We start from the raw sequence: 26,926 nt of genomic DNA on the forward strand, positions 1-26,926 counted from the left end.
CGGCTCTGCCGAACTCTAAAAACCTGATTCGGTCCCCAGCGGGGCAGGTACAAAGTATATGCTCTGCTGTTTCATCGTTAATGAGGTAGTCGGTTACTCAAGGTGCAATATTTCCACCTTGATACCCACGACAAGCTTCCCATATGAGAGTTTTTGCACGTAAGCTATACCTGACGATGCCTTAGATTCAACCGTACAGGGCTTTTTTGTCTCTGGTTTTGGTGAATCATCACTTGAGCACGAACATTTGCTAACCTGCTCATGGAGGTTTGTTCCCCCACCTGAGACAGATTCTGCGTACGCCGCTCAAGAATTTGGTGCAAGGCGGTTTTATAAGGCACACCGCTCTTGAGGAGACGACTCAGTAGTTTCCTGGCTGCACCACCAAATCTGTTTTTAGGTTCAGTTATTGGATCAGGAGTTGGGGACTTGAGAAGCTCTCGCTCCCGAACTAAATTTACAGGGAGGTCAGTTGGAGTCGTAAACTCAACATTCATCTTCTCTGTAGACTCGCTCCTGAACTAAATTTACAGGGAGGTCAGTTAGAGCCGTAAACTCGACATACATCTCCTTTGTAGACTCGCTCCTGATCTAAATTTACAGGGAGGTCAGTTGGAGTTGTGAGCTCGACACCCATCTCTTCTATAGACTCAGCATCAGAAAGAAAATGAGGGTACTCCTGATCAAAATTTCTATTTTTGTTGTCCCCTGTACACCATTCGGAATTTTAGAATTTTGACAACTCAAATCCAAGTTTCCCACAATGCACAAATTTTCATCAAGAATAAAATTTTCTGACAAATGGATAATACATTTTTTCCATATGGTGCAAACTTTTTGAAACTCACTGTATATCAAACAAGTATCATAGTCAAAAAAATATTTTCAAAACTTTGATTTTTTCTTTGGGAACCAAAATATTTGAGTTAACTTCTTTGAGAAGTGTCGTGATGAACTCAAAGGAATTAGATTATAGGAGGGAGACATCTAGTCAGCTCTACGTCTTCTTACTTTCCACTAAGATGTTTTTGAAGAACTCCTTGAAACTAAGCAGGAATCTATTCACATCGAGCTGTTCAGTCTGCCACTCAGGATAATATTTTTTTAACAAGTTGAAGTATTTCTACGGGAGACTGGATGAGGTATGCATGAGAAGTCCCCTTACCTCTATTGTAGCTAACGTATTTGGTACTCATATGCCGACTATACATTATTCATTTGGAAACACGGCGAGTAAAGTATAAATGATTTCCTGGGACATCTGAACAGTCAACACCCAAATGTCCAGTTCACAATGGAGATCAAGGCTAAAAGATATTTAGCATTCCTGGATGTTCTGGTGGAAAGAGACGGAAACTATTCAGATCACAAATAATATAGAAAGGTGACCCACATGCCCGCTTAAACCGACACCCTAATTAGAAAAGAAAAATAATCACAACATTGATGAAACGAACGGAAATAATCTGAAAGGATATCAAGAACACGGAAAATATAGATTTGGAAAGCTGAATACACCCATTGAATGGATGAATCAAAGAGGTTTTTGTTTAAAAGTGTATAATTTTTGAAATTCTTGCAAAGCGCTTTCGACTTGCGTCATCATCAATGTTCACTTGTCAGGCAACAGGAAGTATCAAAATAAGTACATGGCACATTTTTAATATTTGACTTATATAAAACAAAATAGGCTTATAGCCAAGAGAATACATTTTTGGATTGAGGCCATGTGGTTCAGTTAAAGTATTATATCATACATTTTTGGATTGAGGCCATGTGGTTCGAGATGGCAATGAAAGTCAATCTTAGAGGTAAGGCAAATCAAGAGCCAACTAAAAATGCCTTTCTACCCTTCACCCCAAAAGTAATCGATAAGATTGGTCGCCTCCTTGAAGAATATGACATCAAGACAATATACAGGGCTATTCAAATTCGTTTCTGTACATGAGGATTTCGTAAACGATAAGAGATAGAGTGTCGGTTGAATTGTACAGCATTACCTAAGGTCAGCAAAGGGCAGAAGGAAACCCTGGGTTTCACATTATTTCATGTTAATATGACAAAGTAGATACTAGGACAATTGAGTGTTATATTAGTACATAAGTGGCTCAATATTAATAGACTATAATAATAATAATGGATTTTTCATTCCAGCCAGATCATATTTACATGATATTGAAACATTCAAGTAGAAAACAGCGCATATTTAATATATACAATCAGATGAAAGGACAATATTGGAATAATTTCGGACCTAACTAAGTTAGGAATCACACGTTAAAAGGTAAGACCTCCTTAGTCCTTAACTCGCACAAGTTTCTCAACTTCTGAGAGTTGTCGTTCGTATGAGGGCGACAGCTGATTAACGGAAAAACAGATTTCAAACAGATTTTTTTTTTATTAATTACCCAGGACACCAAGTGTTATGACTGATATGTCATAGTAACATTCATCGCATAGACAGTTGTAAAGCTTTCTTTTGAAAACATTTATGTTGTCTTCCCATCTTATACAGGCAGGCAAATGATTCAGAAATTGAATTCCTTTGTAAATTGGGCTTCTCTCATACATACTAGTTCCATGTTTAGGAGGCCTAATAAATTTCGAGGATCGAGTTGGGCAGTCATGATAATAAGAATTAAGAGGAAAGTTATGATGATCACTCTTTACATATTTGTAGATGTAAATAGAGAATACATAGAAAAATAAGCTATAGCAGCAGCAAATGTTTCGAAAAGTCATCAAGCTTTTTATTTCGTGAGGCAATTGAAATCCATAGATATGACCACAGTTTCAACTGGACAAAAAGACGAATGAAGATTTACAAAACTTCGCGGAACATTAATGCAGTTGGAATTTCCGGAACGTCTGTGCCAACTGAACTAACTAAGCAGATCGAACTGGCCAAACCATCCGCACTTGATTGGTCATAAAATGAGCTAGCTCATAAAATGAGCTAGGCCCACGAGCCCACCAATGACCTCTAACCTTGGAAGGGATATCACAAACCTCTGAAGATATGATCCAAAAGTTATCAAAAAAATCAACGGACCGGGACATCAAAATCCAAGACTACAAACAGTTTCAAGAGATTACCGTGAAAGCTTGATAGTCACTTCATAGAAATATTCTCGAGTACCTCACACAGTATTTGTCTCTTATCGACCCGTTTTCTGATATGGTTCCACACCAGGTCGTTGGGTATGATTTTTGAGTGTTCATGAACCTAATAGTCAATATATTTGGTTCACGAGTTTTAATCAGTTTTTCACTACATTCCAAGACCAGTATCCCTTTCACTTTTGGGTTTATCAATGTCTGTGGGAATATTGACTTGCAAAATCACAAGATTGCATATACTATTGTTTAGAATAAGTACGTTCATTGAGGGAGCGCATGGCTGTGATGTAAGTTTTTCCCCACATTAAACTAGTATTCCTGATCTTGTCCCTCGTTCGATTTTGTGCCATGTGAATACTAGATGTTCTTGTTGAGCATCTTCTCGAATTATTGTTCATTATCCACTCTTCAGGGTTTGCGACTTCAACATAAAGGATTTTGTTGCCTTCGAGAACTTGGTTGATATTTATTCGTTCCTCTATTCATTCTGAAATTCAAATTTTGCCAGATCCCTTATGGCTTAATAGATTTTGCAGTTTGAATTGAACCAATCTTGTCTTTCACGTCATTGCAAGATGTGAAGAAAGTAGATTCAAGAAGGTTTCCAATTCTGCTGTTAATGTAATTTCAGTTGCTTCGGTTATTCTAAAACAAAAAGTTTTTGCATACTGCTAAGTTTGATTATAGCAGTAGCTCCGCCATCCTAGTGATCCTATATCAGTGATGATTCTAAGTAAGGTTTTCAACCTCTATTATAGTTGTAGAGGTCTTCATCCCCTAATTTTGGTCCTCTTGGTCGATCTTACTAGAGTCAATTCGAATGGACTTATGTTGATCCCTTTTCTTGGTTCATCCTGTTATGCAGGTTAGAAACAAGCACTGCTCATGAACAACAGGCCTACAACGCTATTTTCGAGTCGCATTTCCACAATCGAGTTGGAGTTTTCAGAAGATGAAGTATCATATCTTGATATGAGTTATCAACTCAGGAGATCAACTCCTTATAGCGCCAGCTTGGAAACGTACAACGACAAAAGTGTAACGATTTGAATGTATCGAAAAGATTTTTTGTGTCATTAATAGGTCCAAAATTTCATCATCTTACCGTTCAGTAAAAGTTTTGGTTCTCATGCAATAACTTACATCTGTCTGCAAAGTGAAAAACTATTTTGAAAAGGAATGAATCATGTTAGAAAAAAATACCTTGTGAATAAACAGGAAAACCACTTTGGCTGGAAATACCTCCATAAGCTGGAACTCCGACAAAACCTGGGACACCGCCATAAGCTGGTGCTCCTGCGTAACTTCCAAATCCCGTCATTTCCAAACCGTAGGGAGGCTGGAGCCCCAGGCATTGATAACAAGGCATGTGAGAGTACGTCATTTGATAGAATGGGCCCTGCCTGTACATTGGCCCTAATCCATATCCCTGATCGTAGCATTGAGAAGGGCAAGTCGCGTAAGCTGTGGATGACTGATCGACGTAGTGAGAGTAACATCCACCACAAGTTTCAGATTTTTGTATTCCGCAGGCTACATAAGGCCAAACTGATTGATAAACGCATTTTGGCTGAGGCTGAGGTATGTAGATAACCTGTGGAAAAATTATTCAGTTATTTCTCTATTGGTGAGAGTATTACGCTAAGGTTTTCATTCATTCATACGATTTGTTGAATTTGTATATTACAAGGTGGATATTTTTCAATCAGTCATCAGTATACAATAGAAAAGGGGTTGAAAATAATAAAACATTTTTTGAACCAGTACGGATCAAATGAATTAGAAATACTGAGGCATTTTAAGGAAGGGTGGAAATGAAGAAAGAACATTTATTGTTATCTTGCAATTGTATATTATATATGGTGACATATATGGATACATATTGTACAGGGCTATTCAAATTCGTTTCTGTACATGGGGATCTCGTAAACGATAAGAGATAGAGTGTCGGTTGGATTGTGGCAAAGTTGTGTATTATAGAGATCTATTCAATGATGTAAAGAAATCGAATGTAGCTCTTTTGGTTCTGAAGATATACAGAAAAAAACAAAAAATCCCAAATTATTTTTTTGCCTATATCTTCTTTATTCGCAGACATATTGAAAATCAGTTCACATTTTGCTATTGGCACTTGATTTGGGCTCTTAGAATATATTCACGAATCTTTAATACAGGGTGTCATCTGACTTGCGCCACCCCCATCTTCGAATTTTCAAATACGGACCTGTATTTTTTGTTGTAGTTTTTGGATCGTAGACGTTCACACCATACTGAGGAATTAAATTGAATTTTATGCTTCGGGATGTTTCGGTAATAATCGATTATAATTGTGTGAATTATTCCCTTTTAAATTACAGCCCTGGAAATTGGTTGACTGAGTTGAATAAAAACATAATAGCAACTTTCACGTCTCCCTATGTATCGTAGAGTTTTTCGAAATTTTTTTTCCATTTTTAGGTACCTATTCATATTTTTTCCATTGCTCTGAGCGTTTTCTACAATGAACTTCGAATAAGAAAACCTTTTATGATTATTTGAAACAATAATAATAACCGAAATGAACACTATGATTGTAATCAAAATTGAAATGAAGTAATTTGTGTAGGTACCCAAAAAAATGATTGCCGACATTACTTAACTTGGTTTTTCATATTATTCATTGCTTCTAATACACTTATATGCTGCATTTTTGGGAAATCATTCAAAATCCTCAATCTCGAGTCTTCCACATTTTCTATCTCTCTGCCAGCGTAAATACTATTTTTCAATGTCCCCCATAGAAAATAGTCTAAAATAGTAAGATCTGGTAATCTAGCAGACCATCTTATTGTCCCATTATTTTTCTCTAAATGGAGGGAATCCAATTCGAACATTTATTGCACAATTAATTTTTTTGTGTGTATGAATTACTTATTTCATTTCAATTTTCATTATAGTTATAGTGTTCGTTCCGGATGTTATTATTGCTACCATTTTCTTTTCTGCTCATCAAAACATATATAATATATTTTTGTTGTAGATATGTATCAGATAATCATGCCAAATGCTCAGAGCAATGGAAAAAATATGAATAGGTACCTAAAAATGAAAAAAACTCTCGAAAAACTCTAGGGTACATAGGAAGACGTGAATGTTGTTATTGTGTTTTCATTCAACTCAGTCAACCAATTTCCAGGGCCGTAATTTGAAAGGGAATAATTCACACAATTATAATCGAATATTATCGAAATTTTCCGAAATATAAAATTGAATTTAATATCTTAGTACGAAGTGAACGTCTACCCTGTATAAAAGATTTATGGATATATTCTGAGAGCCCACATCAAGTGCCAATAGCAAAATGTGAACAGATTTTCAATATGTCTGCGAATGAAGAAGATATTGCCAAAAATATAATTTGGGATTTTTTGGTGTTTCCTGTATATCTCCAGAACCAAAAGAGCTAGATTCGATTTCTTTACATCATTGAATGGGTCTCTGATATACGCAACTTTGCCATGATTTAACCAACACTCTATCTCTTATCGTTTACGAGATCCCCATGTACAGGAACGAATTTGAATAGCCCTGTATATGCATATATTTTTTGAAGAATGAAATGACATTGCAGTATTCAAAATGAAAGGGGTATTTTTCAGTGGAGCTATACAAAAAATGTATAAATCTTCCGAAGAAAATGAGATATCAAATAATTTCAAAATAAAATCTTCACAAAAATGTGTAGATCATGCGAGGAAGTAACATTCAGACACGAAATGGAAAAATCATTCCTTTTGAAACAACTTCTTTTATATAAACACGAATTACACAAAAAAAACTTTCGACATAACAACTTTCATATGAATATTGAATTATACAAAAAACACTTTTTCCTATTCAGTTCGTACCTACTCCAGGGATTCGTTATATGGAATCGAATCAGATACTATTCACAGGATTGCTGAACAATATAGTATATGAAACAAATGAAAATTCCAGTTAGATGTAATACTGTCATCATCAATGGCGGACATACCATGTTTCGGAATAAAACACTTGCCCTATTGCCTCTTAAGCATCAATCTTGATAACATTATAAGCACTCAGTTCATTCATTTAAGTACGACTATATGTCATGAATGAGTTTAATTTACGTATGTCATCAATGACAGTGCATAATTACATTCATTGACTTATTTGATTTGAAACCAGCCATAGGAACCTTGTTCAAATTGAAGGGTGTATTTTAGGAGATATTAATATTCAGAACCATTAGAACTTTATAAATTCTGGAGCTATTCTTTGAGAGCTTTAGAAAGGATACCCGCTGGAGAATTAAAAAAGATAATATCCTCCATTTTGTTAAGAATAATTGAAGATTTAAACTATGAAAGATGTAGAATGAAGCATCTTTTTTTTAAGTGTTCCGATTGTTTTGTTTTGTCATTGATAAAAGCTACATGAATATGTTCTGAAATTTTCAATTCTCATTATTCGGAAAATTATTTTTTCAACATTGTTCACGAAATATTCGAACAATTTCTCCAGGAATTCTGATTATCGATGCAAAATCGTCCAAAATTATTATTTAATGCATATTTATTTTCACCTGACGAAATCAATGATCAAGAATTTTTTTCATTGGCTCTTTTGTATTATTGAAAAACAAATATATTTGTCAAAAACAAATGAATTGAATTCAAGAATGATATTTCTAAGTTTGAAAGTTCAGTTGAACTAATGATTTAAAGAAATGGTTCGTCATTCATATTACTTTCTAGCAAAAATTAAAAGTTAATCAATAAATGCGATTGTATACGATGTATAATTTACATAAACAATTAGATTCAAAAAAGTTTCTATTATTCCTTCAACAATGCACTTGTTTGTAACAATTTTTCAAACACGCACTTTTTGTTTTGAATTTGAACGAAGTTTTCATTGATTTAGATAATAGACTAGGGCAAAATACTCGTAATAATGAATTATATAACATAGTTCATCATTTTACTGAAAAAAGGTTAGTTAGGTAACAGAATCAATTTTTTCTAAAAATAAAAATTGTTTTTTTGCCGACGTTTCGAATTCAATTGAATTCTTCAGGGCTCGAAAAGTATTTTTTTTCGTATTAATAATATTACTATTTCAAAAACCATCAGACATATCAGATACATATTTGAAAAATATAAAAAACATTGCAAACAACCAACGTTTGTTTTATGTCGTTTTGTGTTGGTGTTGTCTCGAAAATTTTGGTTGCTTGCAATGTTTGTATTTGAACAATTGTGTATCTTATGTAATTGTATCCAAATGGTAAGTGAAGATTTCTTACCTTTTTTATGAATATAGAAAGATAAGACAGAGAATTAGAGTTCAAATGAGATTGGATAATTCGAATCATTTCGATTGGGGTATAACCGCGTAGTGTGGTATTATTGTTAAATTTTGGTGTTGTAAGTGAAGTGCTTATATAATACACAATATATACAAATTATAAGTATTTATTTCAGTATAAAGTTGGGTGATTATGTACATACTTTTTCGCCTCTTTTTTGAATAGTTTGGAGGATGTTATTATATCTTTTATATTTTTAGGTGAGATGTTGAATATTTTTGGATCATAAAAGAAAAAAGAATTCTGGGTGACCGTTTCATTGAAGAATTCAATTTTCACGTCCTGTTTCATTTTTGATCGAGTATCTCTTGAATGTTTCTGCGGGAAATCTGCTCGTTTATGGAATATTCTTATTAGGCAAGGATAAATATATAGTGAATGAATATTTAACATGTTGGTTTTTTGATATAACTCTCTTTATTTATTTATTATAGATTTGACAAGAAAGGTATAGAGTATTATAAGATTTTTTTGATAGTATGTCACGTAGTTCATAAAAAGTGGGCATTAATAATCTGAGCCTTTTTGTTACAAAGTTGATATGTTTCGTCCAGTTTAGGTGCTGATCTAAAATGACTCCGAGGTATTTTATAGATGTGGTTTGTTCTATGGTCTGACAGTTGCAAGTATTTTGATTATCACATTGCAGTAAACGCATTTTTATGGGTTTTTGGGTTGATCACGAAGGGTGGGAGAACAGGTCAGATACTTTGTCTTGTTTACATTCATTGATAGTTTAGTACTATTTAATCACATGTATATTTTTTGTAAATTTGTTTTTACTGTCTCTCTTATTTCATGCCAAGATATTTCAGTGTAAATTAGAGGAGTATCATCGACAAAGCATATTATTACATCGCCTATGAGATTGTTGATTTTTGTTATAGTGTAAATGAGAGAACGCATCGGTCCCAAGACGTTCCCCTGTAGTATACCAATTCATACAGTCAGTTCGCCACTCATTTCATTTCCAATTTTCACTCGTTGGATTCGATTTCATAGGTAGTTCTTCATTAAAGCCAAAGCATTGCCTCGAATACCATAGTTGTTCAATTTTTTCATGTTAAGTTCATGGTCAACTCTTACGAAGGGCCTTGGCCAGGTCCTGGAAAACGGCCAAGCATTTGGTTGGCCAGTCCATGGCCTTCACAGTGGTTTTTTAAAAATCCATTATGTCATTTTACCAGTTTGAATTTTTCACGAATCCAAATTGGCTGTCAGTTATTATTATAGGTATGAGTCAAGTAGTCTTTTTTGACACATTGTTCGAAAATTCTGGCTAGCGTAGTTATGATAGATATAGGTCTATAGTTATCAATTTGGGATTTTTTTTTCTGCTTTGAAAATTGTTGTTACATTACTGGTTTTCCATTTCCAAGGTATGACGCTAGTTGAGAATGTTTGATTGATGATGTAAAGGATCCACTTTTCATCTCTCGTGACGTTCCGACCTGAAAAAAGGATCGTTTTGGTCGCACAAAAGCAAAAAAAAAACTTTTTGGCCTTCTCAATACGTTTTAAACACTCAACAACTGTATGCACCGTTTGTGATGAGTCACTCTCCACCAGTGTCCTCAAATCCTCGTTCTACTATAGGTCAACCACTTCGAGACTCATCTTTGCTAAATGCCTGGTTAACTTTTCAGGCTGTTTCGGCAGCGCTTAGGTTCAATTTGAATTCGTAGAGATAAATTGACCGAAAATCGGTAAACGAGAACAGGTAGTAAATTAAAATTTGGAAAAGAAGTAACAGCATCAGTAGAGTAAGTAAAAAAATCACTATCCATTAGTATACACTACGACATAATAGAATGATTATTCATTATGATATGGAGCTTCAAAAATACATGACATTGAAACGGATCAAACATTCGAAACAACCTAATATTTTAAAAACTTCAATTGATTCATAAGCACAAATATTGATGCCAAAGATAACTCTAAGACACATTGATATGAATTGAACACAAATGTATCTTACCTGTTGTCTGCAGTTTGGAGGAGCACCTGGATAGTTTACTTCGCAAATTTGTTGTTGTTCTTTGTGAACTATTGATGCGGTGCAGAATTCTCCGCATTGTTTGGATCTGTAGTGAAAACAACGAGGTTTCGGAGTTTGAACACACTGTCGAGGGCCTATTACTGTACAGCATTTCTCCACCTTGAATTAAAAATGATTCTGGAATTTTTGAGAACACAAAAATATCAGGACAGTAAGGAGTGTTAAAATTTATAGAGTTGACAATATAAATATAGGCGTCTGATCAATAAGGAGTTTCACATATGTCTCGCTTGCGTTTATGCAGTTATTTTCATCAAGTACTGTTTTAAATAATTCGCAATTTGTCTTCTATGGAGCACCGCCTGCCCTGTACTGAAGATGCTCAACAGGCTGAAACTGCTGTCTACCGGTGGCTTTCAAATTTAAATTAAATTTGTAAGCTATTTTTCTTAGAGAAGATAAGATACTTTATTCATTATAATTTGTTTTTCCTATTGAATAGGTACTTGTAAGATAGGGAGTTCAGAAAGACTGCAATAAACAGATATTTGTCATTTTATAGGCATGTGAATACGCCTTAAGAATAGATAATTATTCTGTTATAGTCACAGTGTTGACTGTTGGTAATTGAAAGGAATACATATATTTTTATTTCACAGATGAGTGGAATAGGGTTATTGGATTGGGATGCATATCTATTCATAATCAATTTGATCTCCACAAACTTTATTTGAAAAATATATCACGGCTTGTTTCGCTAACACAGTAGCTTCATCAACAGTGATATGAATACTACAAGTTGTTTCTTACACTAATATTTATGCAGGATGTAACGGAATAAGTGTAAAACATTTGAGGAGGCGATTCCTCATCGAAAAAAATATAGGATCCTTCATATAAAGAAACTTCATTGGAACATCCCTTGTCAAGATACAGTCCCTTAAAGGGGGTACATGAAATTTGTAAAACAATTTTTTTCACAAGCACTGAAAGAGTTACAATATTGAAATTGACCTGACATTTTGTACTACCAAAAAGACACTTAGCCAGTAATTTATTTGGTTTACCCCATGGTTGTAAAGGGTGGAAAACGCAACCCCTAAAATTTGTTTTCAATGTTACTTCTTGTCTTATTATTTGTTTACCATTTAAGAATTTATTTCCGATAGCCTGTTTCATTCTACACAAAAAATGTCTCTTGGGTTTTTTGCCCAAAATAAACCAGTTCGCAGCAAAAAATTATTTTACGAACAACTACAGAGATATATCGTCATAAATTCGAACTGGATTTATTGTTAGTACCTGCATTAAATGATTAATAGGTAATAGACAAAACTAATTCCTTAATAACAAAACATAGTAAATGTTCAATATGTCTACCTTCAGACATTACGCATGTGTCTAGACGTTGGCGCATTGTGCCATGTATTCGCTCAAATATTCCTGGAGTCTCTCTGATCACCCTGTACGCATCGATGACCCGGTTTCTAAAGTCCTCTACATCGCGAACGATACGATAAAACAAATGCTGTAAATTGCCCCAAAGAGAGAAATCGAGAAGATTGAGATCCGGGGATCGAGCGAGCCAGTTCTGTACTCCTCCTCGACCTATCCACTGATTTGCATATGTTTCAGTTGAATGCTGACGTGCTACTTGACTAAAATGGGCGGGAGCCCCGTCATGCATGGAAAACATATCCCTTCTGACGCCCAAAGGAACTTCCTCCAGAAGTACTGGATGCACTTCTCTTGAAAATTGAACGTATGCCTTACCATTTAATCGAGGAGGTATAAAATGAGGCCCAATTACATCATCCCCAAACTCCGAGCCACACCTTAAGGGAAAACTGTTTTGGATAGTTAGTTTCGACAATAGCGTGAGGATTTTCATCAGCCCATATGTGGTAGTTATGAAAATTAATAGTCTTGTCCCAAGAAAAACTACATTCGTCTGTGAACTCTATCGTCTTCAGAAAGTCACAATTTTTTCTAATCAATTCCAGCATCCAATTGCAAAATTCAAGACGGTTCGGAAAGTCTCACGGTAAAAGTGGCTGTACTCGTTGCAGATGGTAAGGGTATGAGAGTTGTTTCTTTAAAATTTGGAATACCGTCATATGATCAACATTTAGCTGGAAAGCAATCTTTCTAGTACTGGCAGTAGGTTGTTCTTCAATCAAATCGAGTACTGCTTCCTCAAACTGTGGTGTTCGTACTTCTCGATGGCGACCACAATTCTGCGTTCATTTGTCGAATGAACCATTTTCTTGTAATCGTTGATGAAGTCGAGCAAATTTTCTATGTGAAGGATGCTACCGTTGAGTATACATTTCAGCATATCTTCTAGAAGCTTCTAACCCATTCCCCTGCGACAGAGCGTAAACGTAATGCATATCATCCATTTCCTCATTTGTGTTTGCCATTTTAATAACAAGAGAATTATTAAAGTAACAAATTGAAAACAGAACAACAACACACAATTAGTATTAATTCAATTTCGAAAATTCACAAACTGACAGCGTCATACCAATTTAATTGTCACTATCGCTAATAGCGACCTAGTAGAGTTGTTCCTAAAATGATGTTTTGCTGCGAACTGGTTTATTTTGGGCAAAAAACCCAAGAGACATTTTTTGTTCAGAATGAAACAAGCTATCGGAAATAAATTGTTAAATGGTAAACAAATAATAAGACAAAAAGTTACATTGGAAATACATTTTAGGGGTCGCGTTTTCCACTCCTTACAACCATGGGGTAAATAAAATGAATTTCTGGCTAAATGTTTTTTTGATTGTACCAAACGTCAGGTCAATTTCAATATTGTAACTCCTTTAGTGCTTGTGAAAAAAATTGTTATACAAATTTTATGTACGCCCTTTAAGGGGCTGTATCTTAACAAGGGATGCTCCAATGAAATTTCTTAATACGAAAGATCTTTTTTTTTTCGATGAGGAATCACCTTCTTGAATGTTTCACACTTATTCAGTTACACCCTGTATACTACAAGTAACCATAATTGAGACTACCTTCAACAAATTACCTAAACCTCTACCTGAGGTACCTCTTCAATTATGATCACCTGAAGCATATTACCTACTTCTACATCAATAATAATTCTTTCTCGGTTTTTCTAAAGGGGGCTTTACATGCAACGATAAGTTGCAGCAATTTATCGTAACGATCAGATTGTTACAATTTATCGTTGTGTGTAAACGGGAGATTGTAGCGATTTATTGGGATTGGAGTTGGAGTGGATGGTTGAAGCCGGCCGGCATCAATTTTTGGGAATCGTAACGATGTGTTGAAACGTGTAACAGTTGTACTAATTTCTCGCTACGGTTTCACTCAGTGTCCAATCTGCTTTTGCAATGTAATGTTGTTTCGTGACATATTGTTGTAGGTAAACATGGCAGAAAATGCAAGTAAACAAACACCTCGTGAGTTTTTATTTGAATTTATAGATCTTCATGAAAGTTTCACCTGTTTGTGTCTCGTTAAGAGCAAAAAATACTCCGACAGGAACGAAAAACACCTAGCTCATATTGAGCTAGTCAAAAAGTTCAAGGAGTTTTTATAAATCTGTTTTTTCGTTGATCAGCTGTCGCCCCTATACAAACGACTACTCTCGGAATTGAGAAACTTCTGCAAGCTAAGGGCTAATGAGGTCTTACCTTTTAACGAGTGATTCCTAACACGGTTGTGTTAGCTTCAACCAGATAAATTCTCTCGAGAAAAATATCTGGTCGAGGCGGGAATCGAATCCACGGCCTTCCAATCGTGAGTCGGGCACACTATCACCGTGGCCAATTCCGTCAGCAGATAAGAACACTGTTGTGAAACGTGTACGTGTACGCGGTTTATAAAAAAGAATTTCTGAAAGGTAATAGTTCCGAGAAATCTGGGGCTGGTGCGGATGACATCTACAAACCTTGTTTGTGGTATTTCCACCGTCTTCATTTCTTGAACGACCAGGACTTTGCAAGACCACATAAGTGACATTTGACCAGAAATCGTTACAATTTATCGTAGCGTGTAAACAGTGCTCTACTCTTTCGATTTGTTGGAGCGATGAATCGTTCAATCAAATGCTACGATTAATCGTAGCGTGTAAAGCCCCCTTGAGAAAACAAGTTCAATAATGTTGATAATATATTAAAATCCAGTTGGTTATTCATTAGAATGTTTGAGTTCTGAAGTTTATTAATTTCCATTGCTTCCAAATGATTCAGTTTTTAACCTTCATTTTCGATGTGTAAAATTATGAAGTCTTCGTTAAAGATATGATTTCCTTCTAAAAAATGATTTAAATATGTTGGACTTGTTTTCTTATTTCCATAGCTCATATGATGTTCCTGGATTCGTTTCCTAAATGTTCTGCCATTTTTATTATAATAAAAATAAATATAATAAAGAAAAACCATCCAAATTCGAGAAATCAGGAGTATATGTATTGAAGTGTGGAACGTGTCCTAAGGTATATATTGGTCAAACTGGCAGAACATTTAGGAATCGAATCCAGGAACATCATATGAGCTATGTAAATAAGAAAACAAGTTCAACATATATTAAAATAACCTTTCAGAAGAAAATCATATCTTTAACGGAGAGTTCCAAATTTTACACATAGAAAATAAAGGTTTAAAATTGAATCATTTGGAAGCAATGAAAATTAATAAACTTGAAAATTCAAACATTCTAATGAATGATCAACTGGATTTGAATAGATCACCATCATTGGACTTGTTTACTTAGAAAAACTGAGAAAGAATTATTATTGATGTAAGAGTCGGTAATATGCTTCAGGTGATCAGAATTGAAGAAGTAGGGGAGATATGCCTGAGATGGCATACTGGCTGAGACGGCATAACACGTGTTTCATCTACATCTATTAGAAATTTGGCGCTGTTCTGATCGAAAACTATCATCAATGCTCGAACATTTAGCAACAGTGAGCAAAAGCCATGCGACAGATTCGTTTTGAAGGCAGTGGGCTAGTCAGTCGATTTTTGCCTCATAAAAGTTTTTATGAACTGATTAGAAGTTGACCCATTATTGATAGTTATTTGAAATTAAGGTAAGTCCCAATATGTATTTATGTTTTTTGGTGGCTTGATTAGTATATCCTATATTATGGTGTCGTTAAAACAAAGCTACTAAAATATAGGTTAGCAAAAGGATCTTCCTGTATTTCTGTCTGAGATAGCATACTATTCGTGTGGACGAGATGGCAGGGTATGCCTTTTTATACGAGTATGTATGCATCTCATACAATCATATTTATTTTGTTAATTTGATGGCTTCTTTCCAAACATAGTTATTTATTATTACAGTGATGGGTCGGTACGAGAGAAAATCATCCAGAAAAAACTGGCCCGACCAAAATATGCAGCAAGCCATCGATGATGTTAAACAAAAAAGGATGGGATGGCTAATGGCAACAAAAACTTACTTTTGTTCATGTTTGGAAGTTATATTATACGCAAAAGTGGCATAGTGCTGTTTTGCTTCCCCCACACTGTACCCATCGGGTGCAGCCTCTGGACGTGAGTTTTTATTCGGCTTTTCGTTCATACTATAATCAAGAGCTCACCACATGGTTGAAGAATCATCCAGGCCGGAATGTAACACATCTCCAAGTTGCAGAGATTTTCAGCCCAGCATATATGAAAGTAGCCTCTGTTAAGAACGCAACAAGTGGTTTTTCTACAACATTCATTTTCCCCTTTGATGCAAATGTCTTTCCAGACTGGATGTTTTACCCTGCCGATGTTACTGCCGAAGTATCCAGCGAGAACGGACGCAAGAAGTTGTTTCCATTGTTCCAGGACCATCACGTGTAATGAGTAATAAGGATGATTTTGATAAAAATAGAGACACCATTACCTAAAGTGTCGGCGTCACAGAGAAGAAAATATGGAGTTATTAATACCACCCCAGATATTGACTCAGCAAAGCAGCTAGACAAGAAAGCGCAAGCACTAAGGAAATCCACCTGAGCTGCAAAAAAAGTCTCAATACCTGAAGAAGACTCTGAAAAGGATAGTAGCGATTCGAAGGATGATGTTAGGTTTGTTCTGGTTCTGTGAAATTCAGGTTCTAGAACGTCAGGATCATGCGCAGTTGATATAGAGCGTTCTGGTTTATTGAGGATAATTTCGGACTGATGAATCCTCTGTTCTGGTTTCGACTGCGAAATGATCCTAAACTGTTTTGAACCGTCCCGAATCGTTCTTGCTCTCGAGGCTGTTTTTTTATTTATTGAATTGATTTGAATAATTGATGATTGGGGGTAGATAACATTTGAGCTGACTATAGGGATACGCTAAATAACAAAATGGACATAATTGATAGTATTTTCTCGTCTTCATCTCTTCATATATACGATAGGTGGCACAGTGGTCTCCTCAAAAGCGTTCTGGTTTGAACAAGTGTCCGAGACTATTTCGGACTGTTTGAGATTTTTTGTTTGTACGCACCATGTCTTGGGCAGTTTCCAAACGTTTTGGGATGTTAGAACCAGAACAAACCTATTGCATGTATATTTTGTAACGAATTATATTCCCTTTTCCGTGCGGGAGAAACATGGGTACGATGTCAGACTTGTTTGAAATGGACCGAGACCGAATGCGCTGGCGAATCTAAAGCAACAAAAGTATTTGTTTTCGATATATGCCAACTTTAGTAGGCGGTTTCACACTATGTCATCTCACCAACAATTGTGTTGATGAGATGGCATATGGAGATTTTTTTTTAATTTGTATAAAAAAAAAATGAAGTTTTTCGGAGTAATAAAATTATGTTTTGACAAATAAGTGTCTTAAGTGTTCATTTCACTCCTTACCAATTCTGTAACTTCAAGGTGCTACTAGTAATTAAGTATAGAAAAAAAGTATGCCATCTCAGGCATATCTCTCCTACCACAGGTAGAGGTTTAGGTAATTTGTTGGAGGTAGTCTCAATTATGGTTACCTGTAGTATATATCAAGCAATCAATCAAAATATGCTTTATTATCAAAGAATAACATCTTGTTGATTAAGCCTGTATAAATAAAATAAATTAAATGAAATTATATGAACATTTAGATAATTATATACTCAGTATGCATAGTATACGTAGTCACTACTTTATAAAATTGAATTGTTAAAAAGCAATCAGTCACTCATTTGAAATTTAAAATATAACAAACAATAGTAGGGTTATGATATCAAAATGTCAAATTTTGGTATATTTATTATTAGTCTATCATATCCGCATAATATTCTTCCAAACTATAATAGGTTCTATTAGAAAGAACTCTTTTTACAGCTTTTCTGAAGCCAGTGTTGGACTGTATATTTTTAATATAATTTGGAAGGTGGTTGTGCATCTCGCAGCCGTTATACAGGCTGATTCACGGTGGATGGCACATTAGACGTTTCTGGTGAACCAGGCAACGGATCACTTTGAAAATTTAATGGAGGACATATTCGGACATTCTCTAGCCAACTAAAATATTTTCGACAATGCGGTGTTTCCGCTTCTATTAGAAAGCAGTAGCAACTTTGTTTTTTCAAATGGAACACTCTGTATATAATATTATTTTTGGAATCTCCAACAATTGCCCGACAACTTTTCTTGATATTTCCCTATACCTATCTGTTACCGTTTTCAAAATAAAAATTAATTTCAATTTTTTTCTTCGAAAATCATGACTTCTAAAAATGCCGATATCTTTTAGTTAAGAAGTACTGTGATATCGAAATTTGGTTTGGAGTTAGGTGATACTTGGATACTTCCCACACGTCAGCCTAATCTCCGTTACTTCAATACAGGGTGGTAAAAAAATACAGTTTTTTCGTTTGCTTGAAAAAATTGCTGAAATTTGATTATTTTAAATGGAACACCCTGTATATTATTGAAAATTCGGAAAGCTGCTGAAATTTGCTTTCTTTCTATGTTTATCATACCTATACCTGACTAGTCAAGTTTCGGACTTATGAACATTTATTTGTGAAAATTTCCCTTCAGAATGGTATTTCCATTCGGTATTTGGTAAGCAGGCCATGATTACTATTTGACAGTAGCGTTGTGACATTCTCCTAATAATATCGACATTTCCGTCACTTCAGAAGTTGCAAATACCTTCAAAACGATGGAACAAAACTATTCGAACGAAGTTCTTATGAATTTGTTTATTATTTTTGGACAGTGTGACAAAATTATCATAGAACATGTAGAAAGTTCAATGAAATGTATCCGAATCTACCGCCAATGAACCTCAAGAAATTTATACGAATTCAGAACAATTTGGATCAACTTTAAAAGCACCAAGAAACTTGACTCGACTCGTAACTTTCGAAGACAACCAGATTAATGTCTTAGCATATTTTCACGCATTTCCCGAGTCATCGATAAGAAGTGCTGAAGAAGATTTGGGTATAAAATATTCATCGGTTCAAAGAATCTTGCAAAGACATAAAATGCATGATTATAAATTAACCAAAATTCAAGCAATGAAGCCTCAAGATCCTCAACAGAGAGTAGAATTTTGTGAAATGTTGTTGACACGCATTCAAGAAGATCCACTTTTTTTAAATAAACTTATTTGAACTGACGAATCGAAATTTTCGAGAGAAGGAATTTTCAATTCAAATTATTGGTCCAGTGAAAATCCTCACGTCACAAAAGAAGCCGGATTTCAAGAAAAATTTAGTTTTAATGTCTTCTGCATGTTGATGGACAACAAATTGAGGTACGTGATATACGAGGAGTCATAAACATCCAGAAGCTACCTGAATATTTTGGAGAATACTGTAGACAGTTTCGTGGATAATCTGCCACTCGAAGATTATCGAAACTGTTGGTACCAACTAGACGGAGCTCCTGCACATTGCACAAGAGAAGTGAGCGCAGAACTGGATAGACTATTTGACGATCGGTGGATGAGGCGCTTGGGACCATGGAATTGGCCAGCGAGATCACCCGATCTTAATCCATTAGATTTTTATTTGTGGGGAATGTTTAAAGAAAAAGTTTACAAAATACCCGTGCGTTCGAGAGATGAATTGTTAGAAAGGATTGCCCAAACATTTGAAGATTTGGATCCCAATGAAATCAGATCTGCCACCACGAAAGCAGTCAACACCCGCATTTTAAAGTGCTTGGAAGTGAACGGTCAGCGATTCGAACATATTTTGAAATATTCCACATGATTGTTTTACTTTTTTATAATTATTCATATCAATATTTCCAATTTCAAGTTTCTTGGTGCTTTTTTGAAGTTTATCCAAACATATTGAAATTGTTCTGAATTCGTATAAATTTCTTGAGGTTCATTGGCGGTAGATTCGGATACATTTCATTGAACTTTCTACATGTTCTGCTGATGATTTTGTCACACTGTCCAAAAATAATGAACAAATTCATAAGAACTTCGTTTGAATGGTTTTGTTCCATCGTTTTGAAGGTATTTGCAACTTCTGAAGTGACGAAAATGTCGATATTATTAGGAGAATGTCACAACGCTACTGTCAAATAGTAATCATGGCCTGCTTACCAAATACCGAATGGGAATACCATTCTGAAGGGACATTTTCACAAATAAATGTTCATAAGTCCGAAACTTGACTAGTTAGGTATAGGTATGATATACATAGAAAGAAAGCAAATTTCAGCAGCTTTCCGAATTTTCAATAATATACAGGTTGTTCCATTGAAAATAATCAAATTTCAGCAACTTTTTCAAGAAAACGAAAAAACTGTATTTTTTTACCACCCTGTATTGAAGTAACGGAGATTAGGCTGACGTGTGGGAAGTATCCAAGTATCACCTAACTTCAAACCAAATTTCGACATCATAGTACTTCTAAACTAAAAGATATCGGCATTTTTAGAAGTCATGATTTTCGAAGAAAAAAATTGAAATCAATTTTTATTTCGAAAACGGTAACAGATAGTTATAGGGAAATATCAAGAAAAGTTGTCGGGCAATTGTTGGAGATTCCAAAAATAATATTATATACAGAGTGTTCCATTTGAAAAATCAAACTTGCTACTGCTTTCTAATAGAAGAGGCAACACCGTATTGTCGAAAATATTTTAGTTGGCTAGAGAATGTCCGAATATGCCCTCCATTAAATTTTCAAAGTGATCCGTTGTCTGGTTCACCAGAAACGTCTAATGTGCCATCCACCGTGAATCAGCCTGTATATAATGGAGTCTTTAACTAGAGTGGAATATGGTAAAGGTAGTTTGATATGGTCACTTTGGCGTATGGCATATCTACTATCTGTAATGAAATTTTGTTTATGTTAATGAATGAGACACACTGTTTCAAGTATAAATATACACACTACCGTGAGAAGGTTATGTTGCTTGAAGTGAACTCTACACGAATCGCGAAATTTTAATTTACAGATGTATCTCAGGGCTCATTTTTGTAAAACAAAAACACTTTGAAGTACATTTCCATTGCACACTCCCCAGAATGGGATACCATATTGCAAATGTGATTCTATCAAGGAGTAGTATACTGACTTTGCGATTGTGTAACTTAGTTCGTTTGCAGCAATTTTTACAGCGTAACAACCAGAGGACAATTTTTCGTTCAGGTTTTTGACATGTTCATTAAATTTGAGAAAACACACTGTTTTCAATGATCTAGTGGTTGATAGAAATATCAGATACTGCGCATTTGAAGGACACTATCTTGGTTTTTGATATATTGAAGGATGAAAGGTTTAAGTTGCACCACTCTTTAACCTTTATTATATCTGAACTGATGACCTGTTGAAGATCGGCTTCCTTATCTTTATGCCATAGCATGGTGGTATCATCGGCGAATAGTGTGAAACTTCCTGAAATGTCAAGCATCGTCAAGTCATTGACATATAGTAAAAACAAAATTGGACCCAAGACTGATCCATGCGGAACACTACATTGTATATTACGTAAGCTTGACATTGTTTTTGTTTTTACTACTTTTGTGCAGCGAGATAAATATGTCGTAAACTATGAATGTGCCTTATTTCTGAATCCGTAATGGTGAAGCTTTCGCAGCAGTATCTCATGATTCACACAGTCAAAAGCTTTCGATAAATCACAAAACACAGCCGCCGCAACTTCCCCATCATTGATTCCAGTATATATTTCATATAAAAGTGAAAAAATTGCATCAGTTGTGTTTATTGCACTGAAATCCAAACTGTTTGATGCTCAATATATCACACGCCTGCAAAAAGTCAAACATTCTTTTCTTAACGAGTCTTATGGGCCTAAAATTCCTAGGAGAGCTCACTTCACCACCTTTATAGATCGGTATGACAACTGATGTTTTGAGGAACTGTGGAAATATGCCTTCTTTGAAGGATCCATTTATAAATATTAGTGTAAGAAGCATCTTGTAGTATTCAAATCACTATTGATGAAGCCACTGTGTTAGCGAAACATGTCGTGATATATTTTTCAAATGAAGCTCGTGAAGATCGAATCGTGAGGTGTAGTTTATGAAATTACTATGGATCTTCATCAAGTAACGGCGGAATCAATCAGAAAAAAAAAGAATGCAAATATGTTTATCGTCTTATAGACATCACTGTTAAAAAATAAGGGGAATGTTCAAATTTCACAGACTACGTACGTTTGATCAGATTTTTTTTAATTTTTAAGTTGGTACACCTGTTTTGAACATATGTTCCCAGTTTCAGCTGTTTAGCATGTTTAGTTTGTTGGTGACAGGCTTTGAAGTTAGAAGTCTTTGACATGTTCGACGATTTCTGTTATCGAAAAAAAATCGAGGAATTTGCATCAAATTTTGTGTTGAAAATGGAAGTACTCAAAAACACTCAAAAATATTGTCAGTGGCATACGCTGATTGTAATCTGAATCAGAAAAACTGTAACGGTTTCAAAATCGCTACCTCAAAAATCTGTGAAATTGTTCAATTTCTAGTAAACCCCGGTATATTTCATAATGAAGAAAAGACTGTCTATAAAACTTCACATGAGTTTATAGTTTATTTAAAATATAACAAAAACATTTCATTTCGTGTCATGATGTAATGTGACCCTGCACATGCCAGGACACGAAACGAGTCTTTCTTTCTTCGCTGGAATGCCCTATTCAATAAAATAAAACCTTCACATCCACGAAGTTTATTTATAAGATATCGTTTTTTCCAAACAATTCATCTGTCTTACTGAATAACAGTTCATGCCATTCGACTTTAAAAAGAAAACGTCTCTTTCTCAGTTTTTTGGTTTTGAGTCAGATACGGGAAGAACAATGCGTATTTGAAAGAATGTATTGTTTAAACGAAAATTAATTCATCTGAAGGGAGATAAACAATTATCTACTGTCGTGGGATTTTTATTGAAATTAGTCGAAACTTTCCAATTGAAGTCTATCTTGCCGAAAAGCTCGGACATCTCAAAGGCCACCTTCCATGCTAGGCATGAATAAACATTTTGTGTTTTATTTTTATACGATCTACTCGCTTACAAGAAATACTTTCCAGACATGTATGAATTTTGAACCCTCAAGAATTCTCAACTTTGAAAATAGCGCTTGGTGAATCTCCTCTTTTTGGAATCCTGGCTCAGGATTGTTGAAAGTGACGTAAGAGTGGATAGTAAGCATTATTTCTTCATCAAGGTTCATTTGGGTCTATATGGGGCGCATTGGCATCACAGGAGTAACACTGCTAAAGTGTCAGCTACAAAGTAATTTCACTAAGTTTGAATTGTATCAAATCAGTGTGTTGTATTACATACATACATGGTATGCATACTAAAGAGAATACAATTTATGTATAAGAAAACGAGGATATCATTGTGAGAAAATCCTTCACGTTTATACCATTTATTTCCACTTGATTAGTCCCTGAAGTTGAAACTGACAATTCTCGTTACGGTTGTTTTCTCAATTTCTATTCTTGTTGATGAGATGAAAATCGAATCACTAAGAGAGCTCAAGAACACACCAAAGGTGCATATCATTACTACTTCAGGATTGGAAAAACGCTGGATAGGGACACTATTCTGAAGGGAACAGAATAGAAATTGATGTATAAATGAATATTTCTTGAAAAAAATTAAAATTCACCTCATTTTCTGAACAGTCAGTGCACATACTCAATAATTCAGATAAAACTTACTTGAGAAGGGTCACCTGATATTGGAGACGATTCCTGATTATATAATGTGATATTCTGGGTATTAGTGTTGTTGAGTACAATGGGAATATCCACTACATTGGTATTGTTGATGACATTGTTGAGATGGATGATGGTAGTGATATTATGCTTATTTTCATTTTTCAAATCCACTGGACCTGCTCCTCCCTTTTCTATCACAGTCTCTCTGGAATATGACTCTTCATTCTTACGGCTAACGTTATCAAAACAATTTCTTCTGCACTTACTCCTGCAGCTGGAGGATTCGCACTGTGCATGGCAAGTCTTGTGACAACAGTGATTGGTTCTGCATGAGACGTAATTGCTGCAGCAAGAATTGCAGCAAGTGTTACACCCCGACTGACAGTTGCTGTAGTTGCAAGATTCGCAATCACATTCATTGCATGTGTCACTGCAGTTTCCGGAGTCACAGGAGATGCTGCAATCGGTAGAACGTTTGTGGCGCCCCCTTACACAGTCCACATATGATTGATAGTCCGTGGAGTGGCACTCGTGACTGGCGTCAAAACATGGGGATTCCACTGATGCGCTTGCGATTCCTACTACTAGGAAGATCAGAAATGTGAGGGTCATATCCATCTGTGAATTTGAAAATATAATTAATATTATTCAATTATTATTCATTCAGCCACATTACAGAATAATAAAAAAAATTATGTCTAAACAGGAATAAATCTCACCTGAAGAGAGTAAACATGAAAAACTAAAATAAAGGAAACATTTAGCAGAGTTAAGCAAAAAATTAGGTGAAAACTTGTGAACAGCAATATAGGAGAGTATAATTGAAAAAAAAGCATAAGTCAGACGTGAAGCTGATAAGTAAAAACATATTTCAGGTGTATTACAAAAAAACATAATTCGGCTGTATTACAGTGGTAGAGTAACTTTCAAGTTAGGCTCATGTATTTTGACTAGAGTATAAAAGTTTCTCAACATGGTTCTTAACTTGATCAATAGGTTTATAATAAACGTCGAGATTTTCACATATTGTAGAGTTTGCTCATTGCAACAACTGGTGACTTGAGTAATATGTTTGTTCTAGAATTTGGGTGAAGAGTGTTCCCCAATGGCATGTGTTGTAGTGATGTGTTTGTTTTTTTATGACACTAAGTAGTTTCCCATGATCCCATACCGGCCTCCAAATACTCCCCCGTCGAGTAGAAGCAGTGTAACATCAAATATTTTCGAATTAGTCCTTAATATGCACTGGCAATTTATTATATAACTTCACGTCTAAGGTATTGTATTCAGAAGTCAATAAACGATGTTTAGTTGGTCGAATCAAGTTACAATTTTTTGTTGTATAATTGTGATATGAATAATTTTTTTTGAGGTTTTTCTTTATTTCTATAAATATCCAGCAAACAATTGAGAATGTAAATACACGGTAAGATGAGTATTTCTAGGTATTCAAATATGGGGCGACAACTGTCACTATAATTGGCTTTAGATATTATTCGTAAAGCTCGTTTCTGAAGGCTACAGCGTTTCTCCATAGAGTTACACCGTAATTAATGTAAGAGTTGAAATAAGGTAAAGTAGACTGTTTTCAAAACTGCCAGGTTAGCAAATCTGCTCAGTTTCCGTAATATGAAGAGAGTTGTGTTTAATTTGTTACTTAGATGCTCAATATCCGCTGATCATTTCAATTTGTCATCCATAACAATTCCAAGTAGTTTAACTTTTGAATTTTTGGCAATCGTATTGTTGGTTGAAAAAACAAAATGTTGAGTTTTGTTCTTATTGAGTTTCAAACAATTAGAAACGAACCATGTTTCAGCTTTTTTTAAAAAATCATGTGAAGTTTCTTTCAAGTGATCAAGTTTCTTGCCAGAATCATAAAGGGAGCAATCATCTGCATAACAAATACATTTGATTGGACACATGTAAACGAATATGTCGTTGATATAGACAATGAATAGAAGTGGGCCAAAGATAGAACCTTGAGGTACCCCAAAATGAATGTTCTCGGTTTCAGAATAGCTGTTGTCAATAAGAATAGCTTGTCTCCTACCATTCAAGTACGATTCAAATAATTTCCATGGAGTACCGCGTATACCGTAAAATCGTAGTTTGTCTAATAGTATTGTGTGAGAAACACAGTCCAAGGCCTTGCTCAAGTCACACATAGGCACCATCGTATGTTGACTCGCCTTAAAATCCCCGACTCTATCAGCCAGAAGTCTTTGTATCGCTTGAACAGCGGTACAGCTCTGTCTGAAGCCAAACTGTCCTTCATGTAGTGATTTGTGCACAGTAAAGAACGAAATTAAGCGGCTTTTTTCCCTCGCTGTGTATGTTACTTGTGCGAGGGAAAACCAGCAAATCAGGAGTAGCAGAGCATGTTTGGACCCATCAACATAACATCGAGTAGTCCCAAGCTTGAGATCTGGTCATTGACGATATCCTCTACAAGAACTAACAAGGGTGTACAATAACTTACGTCATTTCATTGTTCTCGGGCTACATTCAAGCCTTTTTGATAACTCTTTACGTACCTATGTCACCGTTATACCAAAGGGTTGAAAGAACTCGATGGACTTATCCTAGTTCAGCGTCTATATTACTACTAACCAGAAATCTTTTGATTTTCTCCGTACTCAAATTTATTTGCTCAGTCCTTTTATGTAACCTGATTTGGAGATTTGCACGAATTGTAGCTAAGACATTATCATCATCATAGTACCTTCGATTTTGATGTGGATTAATATTAGCTGGACGATTCGATTTCGATGCAGATGTCTTCTGTTGAATTCTTGAGCAACTTGTCTACCACTTCGAACACCATCTCCAAATTGATAGATAGATTGTTAAATACAAATGATACAAATAGTTGGAAGGAAGGCAAACTGGTGGACAGAGAGAGTAATAGTCGAAGAGAAGGTGACATTGGATTGTTCAACTAATTCAAGATATTACCTACAATATGATGTAGTTTATATGATAGCCTAGAGAGAACTTCGATTAGGAATCCAGTTCATAGACAGATTTCAATATGTCATAGTTTTGATTCACATGTTCTTTCAGTTTTGACTTGAATTGGATTTTTTGGAGATTGCTCATTGCTCATTATTTGAATTTTTCTCGTGAATTAAGAAGATTTTTCGGCATTTTGTTACTGCTTGACGTATTCACTTTCAAACTGACTTTTGGGGTATAAATAGTTCATTTGTTACTATGAGTCTCTAGCCCAAATTGAAAACTGTTGAAACACAAAGCTTGAGGCCGCTTTATTACATTGAGAATGACGATTTTCCA

At 35.1% G+C, this 26,926-nt stretch overlaps 1 protein-coding gene across 2 annotated transcripts in view; it reads right to left on the minus strand.

Moving 5' to 3' along the window:
* The window catches only part of LOC111505890 (uncharacterized), a 43,012-nt gene that overhangs the window by 1,215 nt on the left and 14,871 nt on the right, over window positions 1-26,926 (minus strand). For both annotated transcript variants that reach the window (XM_074183636.1, XM_074183635.1), the window contains exons 2-4: window positions 23,630-24,247; window positions 10,476-10,655; window positions 4,324-4,714 (exon numbers count right to left, since the gene is read on the minus strand). In XM_074183636.1, coding sequence (XP_074039737.1) covers window positions 4,324-4,714; window positions 10,476-10,655; window positions 23,630-24,247 — 1,189 coding nt within the window. The remainder of the gene's footprint in view (window positions 1-4,323; window positions 4,715-10,475; window positions 10,656-23,629; window positions 24,248-26,926) is intronic.

The sequence above is a fragment of the Leptinotarsa decemlineata genome, unplaced genomic scaffold (assembly GCF_025532065.1).
Source record: "Leptinotarsa decemlineata unplaced genomic scaffold, Ldec_3_MD MMD2_tig00026340_RagTag_RagTag, whole genome shotgun sequence".
Taxonomy (NCBI): domain Eukaryota; kingdom Metazoa; phylum Arthropoda; class Insecta; order Coleoptera; family Chrysomelidae; genus Leptinotarsa; species Leptinotarsa decemlineata.